Here is a 13,750-nt window from a genome sequence, read left to right on the forward strand (position 1 = left end):
GCTCCAGGGAAGGACCACGAAGCAAACAACCTGCTTTTCATTGTGTGATCACATCACTCCAGGGAACAACCAGCAAGTTAAAAAAACTACGTATATTCATTGTGTGATCACATCGCTCCAGGGAAGGAGACCACGAAGGAAGGACCACCATCATCACCAACAACATGAGAGTTTTCCAGAGCGGTATTCTACTCCTCGTCTCCCTACTCTTTCTCATTAACTACGGTAAGGACTATCTTGGTTCTCTGGTTCTGGCTTCAATACTGGACATTTTGGGATAATGTATTCAATCTTGATCTCTATACCTCTCTTGTCTCCACTTTCCCCTCTTCTTTTGCTTTTTTATCTTCTATCCATCCAGCTTTTCTTTTTCATTCTTAATCCATCCTTATTATTCATGACATTTCACTCTTCCTCTTTCTCAACCATATTGTTTCTTTATTCCTCTTCCTCCTTTCTCAATCTTATTGTTCCCTTGCTTCCTCTATCTCCTTTCTCAACCTTATTGTTCCCTTGCTTCCTCTTCCTCCTGTCTCAATCTTATTGTTCCCTTGCTTCCTCTATCTCCTTTCTCAATCTTATTGTTCCCTTGCTTCCTCTATCTCCTTTCTCAACCTTATTGTTCCCTTGCTTCCTCTTCCTCCTGTCTCAATCTTATTGTTCCCTTGCTTCCTCTATCTCCTTTCTCAATCTTATTGTTCCCTTGCTTCCTCTATCTCCTTTCTCAATCTTATTGTTCCCTTGCTTCCTCTATCTCCTTTCTCAATCTTATTGTTCCCTTGCTTCCTCTATCTCCTTTCTCAACCTTATTGTTCCCTTGCTTCCTCTATCTCCTTTCTCAATCTTATTGTTCCCTTGCTTCCTCTATCTCCTTTCTCAACCTTATTGTTCCCTTGCTTCCTCTTCCTCTTTTCTGAATCTTATTGTTCCCTTGCTTCCTCTATCTCCTTTCTCAATCTTATTGTTCCCTTGCTTCCTCTTCCTCCTGTCTCAATCTTATTGTACCCTTGCTTCCTCTATCTCCTTTCTCAATCTTATTGTTCCCTTGCTTCCTCTTCCTCCTGTCTCAATCTTATTGTTCCCTTGCTTCCTCTATCTCCTTTCTCAACCTTATTGTTCCCTTGCTTCCTCTTCCTCTTTTCTGAATTGTATTGTTCCCTTGCTTCCTCTATCTCCTTTCTCAACCTTATTGTTCCCTTGCTTCCTCTTCCTCTTTTCTGAATCTTATTGTACCCTTGCTTCCTTTTCCTCTTTTCTGAATTGTATTGTTCCCTTGCTTCCTCTTCCTCCTGTCTCAATCTTATTGTTCCCTTGCTTCCTCTATCTCCTTTCTCAACCTTATTGTTCCCTTGCTTCCTCTTCCTCTTTTCTGAATTGTATTGTTCCCTTGCTTTCTCTTCTGTCTTCTGTTTCTTCTTCTTTCTTCTCCCTCTTCTTCTTCTTCTTCTTCCAGACTGTATCTCCCCCTCTCGCTCCTGGCCCTCTCTCTTGCATAACCTCTTCCAACTTCCAGAAACTCTTGCTTCTGACTTGTTCTCTTGCCTTTTATTACTTTCCAGCTTGATCTATTCCACCACTGTTGTCCTTTTCAATCAAACTCTTTTAATTCATCTTCATACTCTTCTAGCACCTCGTTAATGGATTAATTGGGATTGAGGTAATGGATTAATTGGGATTCGAATGTGTATGTGTAGGTTTTAGTTTCTTTAATCCTCTGAAAGCATGCAGTTTTCCATGACCATGACAAACACTGTACCATTGTTTTAGGTTGAATCTTTGTTCTGTTCAATGGCTGTTATGTATACAAGGTAAGAAACAGAGACTGAGTGTACAAAACATTAGGAACACCTGCTCTTTCCATGACATAGACTGACCAGGTGAATCCAGTTGAAAGCTATGATCCCCTATTGATGTCACCTGTTAAATCCACTTCAATCAGTGTAGATGATGGGAAGGAGACAGGTTAAAGAAGGATTTTTAAGCCTTGAGACAATTGAGACATGGATTGTGTATGTTTGTCATTCAGAGGGTGAATGGATAAGGCAAAAGATTTAAGTGCCTTTGAACGGAGTATGGTGGTAGGTGCCAGTCACATCAGTTTGAGTGAGATAAGAACTGCAACGCTGCTGGGTTTTTCATGCTCAACAGTTTCCCGTGTTTATCACGAATGGTCCACCACCCAAAGGACATCAAGCCAACTTTATTTATTTATGAAATTTATTTTCTTTCACCTTTATTTAACCAGGTAGGCAAGTTGAGAACAAGTTCTCATTTACATTTGCGACCTGGACAAGATAAGGCAAGCAGTTTGACACATACAACAACACAGAGTTACACATGGAGTTAAACAAACATACAGTCAATAATATAGTAGAAAAATAAGTCTATATACAATGTGAGCAAATGAGGTGAGATAAGGGAGGTAAAGGCAAAAAAGGCCATGGTGGCGAAGTAAATACAAGTAAAACACTGGAATGGTAGATTTGCAGTGGAAGAAAGTGCAAAGTAGAAATAGAAATAATGGGGTGGAAAGGAGCAAATATAAATAAATCAATACAGTAAGGGAAGAGGGAGTTGTTCGAGCTAAATTATAGATGGGCTATGTACAGGTGCAGTAATCTGTGAGCTGCTCTGACAGCTGGTGCTTAAAGCTAGTGAGGGAGATAAGTGTTTCCGGTTTTAGAGATTTTGGTTGTTCGTTCCAGTCATTGGCAGCAGAGAACTGGAAGGAGAGGCAGCCAAAGGAGGAATTGGCTTTGGGGGTGACCAGAGAGATATAACTGCTGGAGAGCGTGCTACAGGTGGGTGCTGCTATGGTGACCAGCGAGTGGAGATAAGGGGGAATTGTACCTAGCAGGGTCTTGTAGATGACCTGGAGCCAGTGGGATTGGCGACGAGTATGAATCGGGGCCAGCCAACGAGAGCGTACAGATCGCAGTGGTGGGTAGTATATGGGGCTTTGGTGACAAAACGGATGGCACTGTGATAGACTGCATCCAATTTGTTGAGTAGAGTGTTGGAGGCTATTTTGTAAATGACATTGTCGAGGATCAGTAGGATGGTCAGTTTTACGAGGGTATGTTTGGCAGCATGAGTGAAAGATGCTTTGTTGCGAAATAGGAAGCCAATTCTAGATTTAACTTTGGATTGGAGATGTTTGATGTGAGTCTGGAAGGAGAGTTTACAGTCTAACCAGACACCTAGGTATTTGTAGTTGTCCACATATTCTAAGTCAGAACCGTCCAGAGTAGTGATGCTGGATGGGCGGGCAGGTGCAGGCAGCGATCGGTTGAAGAGCATGCATTTAGTTTTACTTGTATTTAAGAGCAGTTGGAGGCCACGGAAGGAGAGTTGTATGGCATTGAAGCTCGTCTGGAGGGTAGTTAACACAGTGTCCAAAGAAGGGCCAGAAGTATACAGAATGGTGTAGTCTGCATAGAGGTGGATCAGAGACTCACCAGCAGTAAGAGTGACATCATTGATGTATACAGAGAAAAAGTCGGCCCAAGAATTGAACCCTGTGGCACCCCCATAGAGACTGCCAGAGGCCCGGACAACAGGCCCTCCGATTTGACACACTGAACTCTATCAAAGAAGTAGTTGGTGAACCAGGCGAGGCAATCATTTGAGAAACCAAGGCTGTTGAGTCTGCCGATGAGGATGTGGTGGTTGACAGAGTTGAAAGCCTTGGCCAGGTCAATGAATACGGCTGCACAGTATTGTTTCTTATCGATGGTGGTTAAGATATCGTTTAGGACCTTGAGCGTGGCTGAGGTGCACCCGTGACCAGCTCTGAAACCAGATTGCATAGTGGAGAAGGTGCGGTGGGATTCGAAATGGTCGGTAATCTGTTTGTTGACTTGGCTATCGAAGACTTTCGAGAGGCAGGGTAGGATAGATATAGGTCTGTAGCAGTTTGGGTCAAGAGTGTCCCCCCCTTTGAAGAGGGGGATGACCGCAGCTGCTTTCCAATCTTTGGGAATCTCAGACGACACGAAAGAGAGGTTGAACAGGCTAGTAATAGGGGTTGCAACAATTTCGGCAGATCATTTTAGAAAGAGAGGGTCCAGATTGTCTGGCCTGGCTGATTTGTTGGGGTCCAGAGGAGCGGGAGCAGACGTGACGCTGCCAGGCTGACTACTGGTCTGGGGTTCAGTAACTATAGGTGGAACTCCTGTAGTCTACTCCGAGAAACAAGGCACTGAGGCCACACGTGCCTGGGTGGTGTGTGATACGTAAGGCCTCACTGACCTGGTAAGCTACATTGGCTAGCTAGTTACATTCTTGACATCTGGTGTTGTTTTGTTTAAAAGAACGAAAGGAAACAGAGTTAAGATTGAAGTTTACTTTGAAGAAAATCTCTGAAACAACAGAAATACAACAATGATATCACCTTTCTGACAGTAACATGTTACGCCAGACTGTCAGAATGAACACGTCACAACATGTATCATCAATTTAAACAGGGTGTTTACTCCTCTGCTGGTTGGACAGCTGACATGGTGTTATGTCTTTACTGTAGTCTGTAACAGGGGTGGTCCAGTCTGTACAGTCTGTAACAGAGGTGGTTCAGTCTTTACTGTCTGTAACAGGGGTGGTCCAGTCTGTATTGTACTGTCTGTAACAGGGGTGGTCCAGTCTGTTCTGTCTGTAACAGGGGTGGTCCAATCTGTACTGTCTATAACAGGGGTGTTCCAGTCTTTACTGTCTGTAACAGGGGTGGTACAGTCTTTACTGTCTGTAACAGGGGTGGTCCAGTCTGTACTGTACTGTCTGTAACAGGGGTGGTACAGTCTTTACTGTCTGTAACAGGGATGGTCCAGTCTCTACTGTACTGTCTGTAGCAGGAGTGATCCAGTCAGTACTGTACTGTCTGTAACAAGGGTGGTCCAGTCTCTACTGTCTGTAACAGAGGTGGTCCAGTCTCTACTGTACAGGCTGTAACACGAATGATCCAGTCTTTACTGTACTCTCTGTAACAGGAGTGGTTCAGTCTTTACTGTCTGTAAGAGGGGTGGTCCAGTCTTTACTGTACTGTCTGTAACAGGGGTGGTCCAATCTGTACTGTCTGTAACAGGGATGATCTAGTCTGTACTGTACTGTCTGTAACAGGGGTGGTCCAGTCTTTACTGTCTGTAACAGGGGTGATCCAGTCTCTACTGTACTGTCTGTAATAGGTGTGATCATGTTTGTACTGTCTAACAGGGGTGGTCCAGTCTTTACTGTACTGTCTGTAACAGGGGTGATCCAGTCTCTACTGTACTGTCTGTAATAGGTGTGATCATGTTTGTACTGTCTAACAGGGGTGGTCCAGTCTTTACGGTACTGTCTGTAACAGGGGTGTTACAGTCTGTACTATCTGCAACAGGGGTGATCCAGTCTGTACTGTTCTGTCTGTAACAGGAATGGTCCAGTCTCTACTGTACTGTCTGTAACAGGGGTGGTCCAGTCTGTACTGTCTGTAACAGGAATGGTCCAGTCTTTACAGTCTGTAACAGGGGTGATCCAGTCTGTGCTGTCTGTAACAGGGATGGTACAGTCTGTACTGTCTGTAACAGGAATGATCCAGTCTTTACTGTCTGTAACAGGGGTGATCCAGTCTGTACTGTCTGAAACAGGGGTGGTACAGTCTGCACTGTCTGTAACAGGGGCGGTCCAGTCTTTACTGTCTGTAACAGGAATGGTCCAGTTTTTACTGTCTGTAACAGGAATGGTCCAGTTTTTACTGTCTGTGACAGGAATGGTCCATCCTCTACTCTACTGTCTGTAACAGGAATGGACCAGTCTCTACTGTACAGGAGTGATCCAGTCTCTACTGTCTGTAACAGGGGGGGTCTAGTCTGTACTGTCTATAACAGGGGTGATCCAGTCTGTACTGTCTGTAACAGGGGTGGTCCAGTCTCTACTGTACTGTCTGTAACAGGGAGTGATCCAGTCTCTACTGTACTGTCTGTAACAGGGAGTGATCCAGTCTGTACTTTACTGTCTGTAACAGAGGTGGTCCAGTCTCTACTGTACTGTCTGTAACAGAGGTGGTCCAGTCTCTACTGTACTGTCTGAAACAGGGGTGGTCCAGTCTCTACTGTACTGTCTGTAACAGGGGTGGTCCAGTCTCTACTGTACTGTCTGTAACAGGGGTGGTCCAGCCTCTACTGTACTGTCTGTAACAGGGGTGGTCCAGTCTCTACTGTACTGTCTGTAACAGGGGTGGTCCAGTCTCTACTGTACTGTCTGAAACAGGGAGTGATCCAGTCTGTACTTTACTGTCTGTAACAGAGGTGGTCCAGTCTCTACTGTACTGTCTGTAACAGGGGTGGTCTAGTCTCTACTGTACTGTCTGCAACAGGGGTGGTCCAGTCTCTACTGTACTGTCTGTAACAGGGAGTGATCCAGTCTGTACTTTACTGTCTGTAACAGAGGTGGTCCAGTCTGTACTGTACTGTCTGTAACAGAGGTGGTCCAGTCTCTACTGTACTGTCTGTAACAGGGGTGGTCCAGTCTGTTCTGTACTGTCTGTAACAGGAATGGTCCAGTCTGTACTGTACTGTCTGTAACAGAGGTGGTCCAGTCTGTACTGTACTGTCTGTAACAGGGGTGGTCCAGTCTCTACTGTACTGTCTGTAACAGGAATGGTCCAGTCTGTACTGTACTGTCTGTAACAGAGGTGGTCCAGTCTGTACTGTACTGTCTGTAACAGGGGTGGTCCAGTCTCTACGGTACTGTCTGTAACAGGGGTGGTCCAGTCTCTACTGTACTGTCTGTAACAGGGGTGGTCCAGTCTCTACTGTACTGTCTGTAACAGGGGTGGTCCAGTGAACAACATATTTGTGTTGTTGTCTTCAGATAACTGTTAGATGCCTCACTCTGACCTGGTTTAGTCATCCCTGGCTGTTGACTGTACCTGCACGCTGCTTAGATAACGTCCCAGCAGTCAAAACGAGTTGCAGTGATGTCATTATAACATATTTGTGATGACTTGGTGATGTCATGGTCAGGTTGAATGCTGCTTTGTAAACCGATGTTTTGTAAATACATTTTATTTGGTGGGATGGATGTGATGGCCTTATTAGAACGGAGTGTATGGCTGCATGTAAAGCCTTCTGTATTGGGTTGTCTATGCTGGCGCCTATGTTGTCTTTGTGTTCTCTATGCTTGGTGCATGTATTATAACTCATTGTAGATGATTATGAGAAGTGAATGTACTGTATATCATTTGTATTTTATTTATTTTATTTCACCTTTATTTAACCAGGTAGACAAGTTGAGAACAAGTTCTCATTTTCAATTGAGACCTGGCCAAGATAAAGCAAAGCAGTTCGACATATACAACAACACAGGATGGAATAAAACAAACATACAGTCAATAATACAGTAGAAAAATAAGTCTATATATAATGTGAGCAAATGAGGTGAGATAAGGGAGGTAAAGGCAAAAAAGGCCATGGTGGCAAAGTAAATACAATATAGCAAGTAAATCACTGGAATGGTAGATTTGCAGTGGAAGAAAGTGCAAAGTAGAAATAGAAATAATGGGGTGCAAAGGAGCAAAATAAATAAATAAATAAATACAGTAGGGGAAGAGGGAGTTGTTCGGGCAAAATTATAGATGGGCTATGTACAGGTGCAGTGATCTGTGAGCTGCTCTGACAGCTGGTGCTTAAAGCTAGTGAGGGGGGTAAGTGTTTCCAGTTTCAGAGATTTTTGTAGTTCGCTCCAGTCATTGGCAGCAGAGAACTGGAAGGAGAGACGGCCAAAGGAGGAATTGGCTTTGGGGGTGACCAGAGAGATATACCTGCTGGAGAGCGTGCTACAGGTGGGTGCTGCTATGGTGACCAGCGAGCTGAGATAAGGGGGAACTTTACCTAGCAGGGTCTTGTAGATGACCTGGAGCCAGTGGGTTTGGCGACGAGTATGAATCGAGGGCCAGCCAACGAGAGCGTACAGGTCGCAGTGGTGGGTAGTATATGGAGCTTTGGTGACAAAACGGATGGCACTGTGATAGACTGCATCCAGTTTATTGAGTAGAGTGTTGGAGGCTATTTTGTAAATGACATCGCCGAAGTCGAGGATCGGTAGGATGATCAGTTTTACGAGGGTATGTTTGGCAGCATGAGTGAAGGATGCTTTGTTGCGAAATAGGAAGCCAATTCTAGATTTAACTTTGGATTGGAGATGTTTGATGTGAGTCTGGAAGGAGAGTTTACAATCTAACCAGACACCTAGGTATTTGTAGTTGTCCACATATTCTAAGTCAGAACCGTCCAGAGTAGTGATGCTGGACGGGCGGGCAGGCGCAGGCTTCGATCAGTTGAAGAACATGCATTTAGTTTTACTTGTATTTAAGAGCAGTTGGAGGCCACGGAAGGAGAGTTGTATAGCATTGAAGCTTGTCTGGAGGGTAGTTAACACAGTGTCCAAAGAAGGGCCAGAAGTATACAGAATGGTGTCGTCTGCGTAGAGGTGGATCAGAGACTCACCAGCAGCAAGAGCGACATCATTCATATATACAGAGAAAAGAGTTGGCCTAAGAATTGAACTCTGTGGCACCCCCATAGAGACTGCCAGAGGTCCGGACAACAGGCCCTCCGATTTGACACATTGAACTCTATCAGAGAAGTAGTTGGTGAACCAGGCGAGGCAATCATTTGAGAAACCAAGGTTATTGAGTCTGCCGATGAGGATGTGGTGATTGACAGAGTCGAAAGTCTTGGCCAGGTCAATGAATATGGCTGCACAGTATTGTTTCTTATCGATGACGGTTACGATATCGTTTAGGACCTTGAGCGTGGCTGAGGTGCACCCATGACCAGCTCTGAAACCAGATTGCATAGCGGAGAAGGTGCGGTGGTATTCGAAATGGTTGGTAATCTGTTTGTTGACTTGGCTTTTGAAGACCTTAGAAAGGCAGGGTAGGATAGATATAGGTCTGTAGCAGTTTGGGTCAAGAGTGTTTTTAATACTGTGAGCATTTAGTTTTATGTCAGTGTTTTTAACAACAGTACTGTAAACGTGTCTCCTCAGATCAGTGTTGAATCCACTGTTAATCGTGTAGTGCTCTCTCTCTCTCTCTCTCACTCTCATCTCTCTCTCATGTCTCTCTCATCTCCCTCTCTCTCTCTCTCTCTCTCTCTCTCATCTCTCTTTCTCATGTCTCTCCCATCTCCCTCTCTCTCTCTTATTCTCTCTCTCTCGCTCTCACTCTCATCTCTCTCTCTCATGTCTCTCTCATCTCCCTCTCTATCTATCTCTCTCTCTCTTATTCTCTCTCTCTCTTATTCTCTCTCTCTCTCTTATTCTCTCTCTCTCTCTTATTCTCTCTCTCATTCTCTCTGTCTCTCTCTATCATCTCTCTCTCGCTCTCTCTCTTTCTCTCTCTCTCTCATATATCTCTCTCTCGCGTCTCTCTCTCTTATCTCTCATCTCTCTCTCCCTGCCTCTTCCTAATGCTTTCATTCTCTTCTTCTCTCTTCATCTTCTAATGTTCTCTGTCTTCGTCTCTTTCTCCAGGTGAAGCCCTACAATGCTATACCTGCATGGGTTCTAGTGATGAAGACTGCAATCGCCAAGGCTCAAAAACCTGTCCAAGCTACTCTGACGCATGCGCTGTAGTACGAGGACATGGAAGTGAGTTAAACAGTGAGTGTGTAATCTACAACTCTGGTACCCTGCAAACCTTGACCCGTTTTGTAGTTTACATGGGTCAAATGTAATGGGTTCATATCCTGCGTGTGTGTGTGTGCGTGTGTGTGTGCGTGTGCGTGTGCGTGTGCGTGTGTGTGTGTGTGTGTGTGTGTGTGTGGTTGTGTGTGGTTGTGTGTGGTTGTGTGTGTGTGTGGTTGTGCACATGCTTGTGTCTTGAGTGTGTCTGAGGACATGACAGACTGTTCTGTCTGGACCCCCAGCCCAGACCCAGCAGGGAGTTGGGGGGAGTCCCAGCGGGGACATGAGGAGATAACAGAGACTTACATTCAGGGTCTTAATTAGGATGATTATATGTTTGTTGATGTCGTTGCAACATTTTGGTATCTGTCCCGAAATTACCAGTTTCCTCAGAAATCCAGGTTGAAGGATTCCTGGAATCAGGAAAGAATGAGCAGGAAATCCTGTACGAGAAACTGGATCTCTGGAAAACTTGGGAATTTGGGGAAAGTTTTATGAATTTTGCAAACCTAGTTCAGAAATGATGAAATCAAACTTGGTCCAGATCTGTTTGTCTCTGGTCTGGTCTCAGATCAGTTTGTGTCTGCTCTGGTCACAGATCTGTGTGTCTCTGGTCTGGTCCCAGATCTGTGTGTCTCTGGTCAGGTCCCAGATATATATGTCTCTGGTCTGGTCCCAGATCTGTGTGTCTCTCTGGTCTGGTCCCAGATATGTGTGTCTCTGGTCTGGTCCCAGATCTGTGTGTCTCTGGTCTGGTCCCAGATCTGTGTGTCTCTGGTCTGGTCCCAGATCTGTCCATACAGTTGCTTGAGAAAGTATTCACCCCCCTTGGCATTTTTCCTATTTTGTTACCTTACAACCTGGAATTAACAGATTTTTTGGGGGGGGTTGTATCATTTGATTTACACAACATGCCTACCACTTTGAAGATGCAACATCTTTTTTACTGTGAAACAAACAAGAAATAAGACAAAAAACTGAACTTGAGCGCGCATAACTATTGCTAATTTTTTTCTTTAAGCAATGGCTTTTCTCTGGCCACTCTTCTGTAAAGCCCAGCTCTGTGGAGTGTACGGCTTAAAGTGGTCCTATGGACAGATACTCCAATCTCCACTGTGGAGCTTTGCAGCTCCATCAGGGTTATCTTTGGTCTCTTTGTTGCCTCTCTGATTAATGCCCTCCTTGCCTGGTCTGTGAGTTTTGGTGGGCGGCCCTCTCCTGGCAGGTTAGCTGTGGTGCCATATTCTTTCCATGTTTTAATGATGGATTTAATGGTGCTCCGTGGGATGTTCAAAGTTTATGATATTTTTTTATAACCCAACCCTGATCTGTACTTCTCCACAACTTTGTCCCTGACCTGTTTGGAGAGCTCCTTGGTCTTCATGGTGCCGCTTGCTTGGTGGTGCCCCTTGCTTAGTTGTGTTGCAGACTCTGGGGCCTTTCAGAACAGGTGTGTATATATACTGAGATCATGTGACAGATCATGTGACACTTAGATTGCACACAGGTGGACGTTTTTTTAACTAATTATGTGACTTCTGAAGGTAATTGGTTGCACCAGATCTTATTTAGAGGCTTCATAGCAACCACTTTTCCGATTTAAAAAAAAATAAAAAATCACTTCTGGGCAGCAGCTAATGGGGATCCCTAATAAATACAAATACAAATACCTACAGGCATTATGTTAAATGTTACCTTGTGTATTAACAAAGGCATTTCAATGTTTCTCTCTCTTCTCCCTCTGCATTCTCTCGCCCCTGCTCCCTCTCCATTCATACTTTCTCTCTCTCTCTTTTTTCACTGTAAATATTTCTCCTTCTCTTTCTCTGTGTATCTCTTTCTCTTTCTGTCTCTATCTCTTTCTGTTTCTCTCTCTTTCTTTGTTTCTCTCTATCTCTTTCTTTCTCTCTTTGTTTCTCTCTCTGTATCTCTTTCTCATTCTCTCTCTCTCTCTTTCTTTTTCTCTCTCTCTTTTTCTCTCTCTCTCTCTTTCTGTCTCTATCTCTCTTTCACTCTGTCTCATTCTCTCTCTCTCAGGCGGAGTGATGAAGTCCTGCTCCTACAAGTCTTTCTGTAGCCAGGCCAACAGTCAGGGTTACCGGTCACCAGGGGTCAGAGTTCACTGCTGTTTCTCTGATGACTGCAACGTGACAGGAAATGTATCCAAGCTGGAAGGAAGTCTCAGCTACCTGTTGCTCCTCCTTCCCCTGCTCCTCCACTGGATCTAAAACTAAACATGTAACCATAACCCAACACAAACCAACAGCAATGCCAACTACACCACCTACCTTCCTTCCTTACCCTACTCTACCCGACTTTAACCCCAACTCTCCAAGCCTCAGCTACCATCCCCACTATTGTAAAGTGGTTGTTCCACTGGATATCATAAGGTGAATCCACCAATTCGTAAGTCGCTCTGGATAAGAGCGTCTGCTAAATGACTTAAATGTAAAAAAATGTAAATGTCTTGCTATGGCCGACTACGCCATCTAACTCTATCTAAAGTATCTAAAGTAACACACACTAAAATAACCTTTGATATCACTATATATCCAACCCAGAACAAACCCAACCCAGAACAAACCCAACCCAGAACAAACCCAACCCTGAACAAACCCTAACCGAGAACAAACCCAACCCAGAACAAACCCAGAACAAACCCAACCCAGAACAAACCCATCCCAGAACAACCCTGACCCAGAACAAACACAACCCAGAACAAACCCAACCCAGAACAAACCCAACCCTGAACAAACCCTAACCGAGAACAAACCCAACCCAGAACAAACCCAGAACAAACCCAACCCAGAACAAACCCATCCCAGAACAACCCTGACCCAGAACAAACACAACCCAGAACAAACCCAACCCAGAACAAACACAACCCAAACCAACCTAACCTACAACAAACCCAAACCAACCCAACCCAGAACAAACACAACCCAAACCAACCTAACCTACAACAAACCCAAACCAACCCAACCCAGAACAAACCCAAACCAAACCAACCTAACCTAAACCCAGTCATGCCAACTAACTACCCATACCTACTGTACCCGCCACTCCCAATCTAAGTATGGCCAACTATGTAATCTAAAGATCTGGACTGGTTCTAATCGGGTACTTCTAAGATGATTGGCTGGACGTTCAGGTGTTCTAGCCAATCACAGTCCATTTCACTATTTATCAGGTCTGAATGTATTTTGGAAGTATGGGATTGAAGGAACTTAACCTGGTCCAAGATCTGTTTGTGCTGTCTTGCCAAATCCCATGGCCATTGTCACAAGTTGGCAAGACATTCGTTTTGGAAATCCCAGACCTAGGGCAGATTCTATTGGTTGTTCCAGAGAGTCCTATTCAGAGAGACATCTCTCCCAACAAATCAAGAGTTTGGGTTGGCGGAGTTGTGGGTGGGAATTGTGCTGTTTACGCTAGGGCAACAAGCGGATAAGTCAGTGACATAAGAAAGCTGGATATCCAACTCTGTCCTTTCTTCTATGCCAAGCTGACATTGTATATGTACAGAAGTGTAAGCTGGGAGCATTGGTACTTTGTGGGAGGCAACCTGTCTTTCTAGAAAGACTAGTAAGGCAACTCAAACATATCTAGTTTCAGGCTACTAGACTAGCTGAAGCAGTTTTAAAATGGAGGCGCTGAGGTTTTGCTGGGCACCACGGATTTGCAGCTGCTGCCTTTGCATTATGTTTTTTTTACAGTTAGCCACTGTTAGTGTGCTTCAAGTGGGGAAGGGAGGGAGGGAGGGAGGGAGGGAGGGAGAAGTGTGCAGAACTAAATATAAACTATAAAATATAAATGCAAGTTTCAAGGATTTTAGATGAGTTGAGGTAATCAGTCAATTGAAATAAATTATTTAGGCCCTAATCTATGGATTAGGGCCCACCCACTTGGATTTAGGCCTACCCACTTGGGAACCAGGCCCAGCCAATAAGAATTAGTTTTTCCCTCCCAAAAAGGGCTTTATTACAGACAGAAATACTCGACAGTTTCATCAGCTGCCCGGTTGGCTGGTCTCAGATGATCCCGCAGGTGAAGAAGCCGGAAGTCGAGGTCTTGGGTTGGTGTGGTTACA

The 13,750-nt window shown here is 44.6% G+C and overlaps 1 protein-coding gene across 1 annotated transcript; it reads left to right on the forward strand.

Moving 5' to 3' along the window:
* Positions 1-13,366, forward strand: ly6pge (lymphocyte antigen 6 family member pge). The gene is made up of 3 exons (XM_014158017.3): positions 1-225; positions 9,508-9,624; positions 11,698-13,366. Exons 1-3 carry the CDS (start codon positions 165-167, stop codon positions 11,886-11,888), a joined length of 369 nt encoding a protein of 122 aa, XP_014013492.2. The 5' UTR covers positions 1-164; the 3' UTR covers positions 11,889-13,366.
* Positions 13,367-13,750: the final 384 nt, after the last annotated feature.

Source organism: Salmo salar, chromosome 19 (assembly GCF_965601325.2).
Source record: "Salmo salar chromosome 19, fSalSal1, whole genome shotgun sequence".
Taxonomy (NCBI): Eukaryota; Metazoa; Chordata; class Actinopteri; order Salmoniformes; family Salmonidae; genus Salmo; species Salmo salar.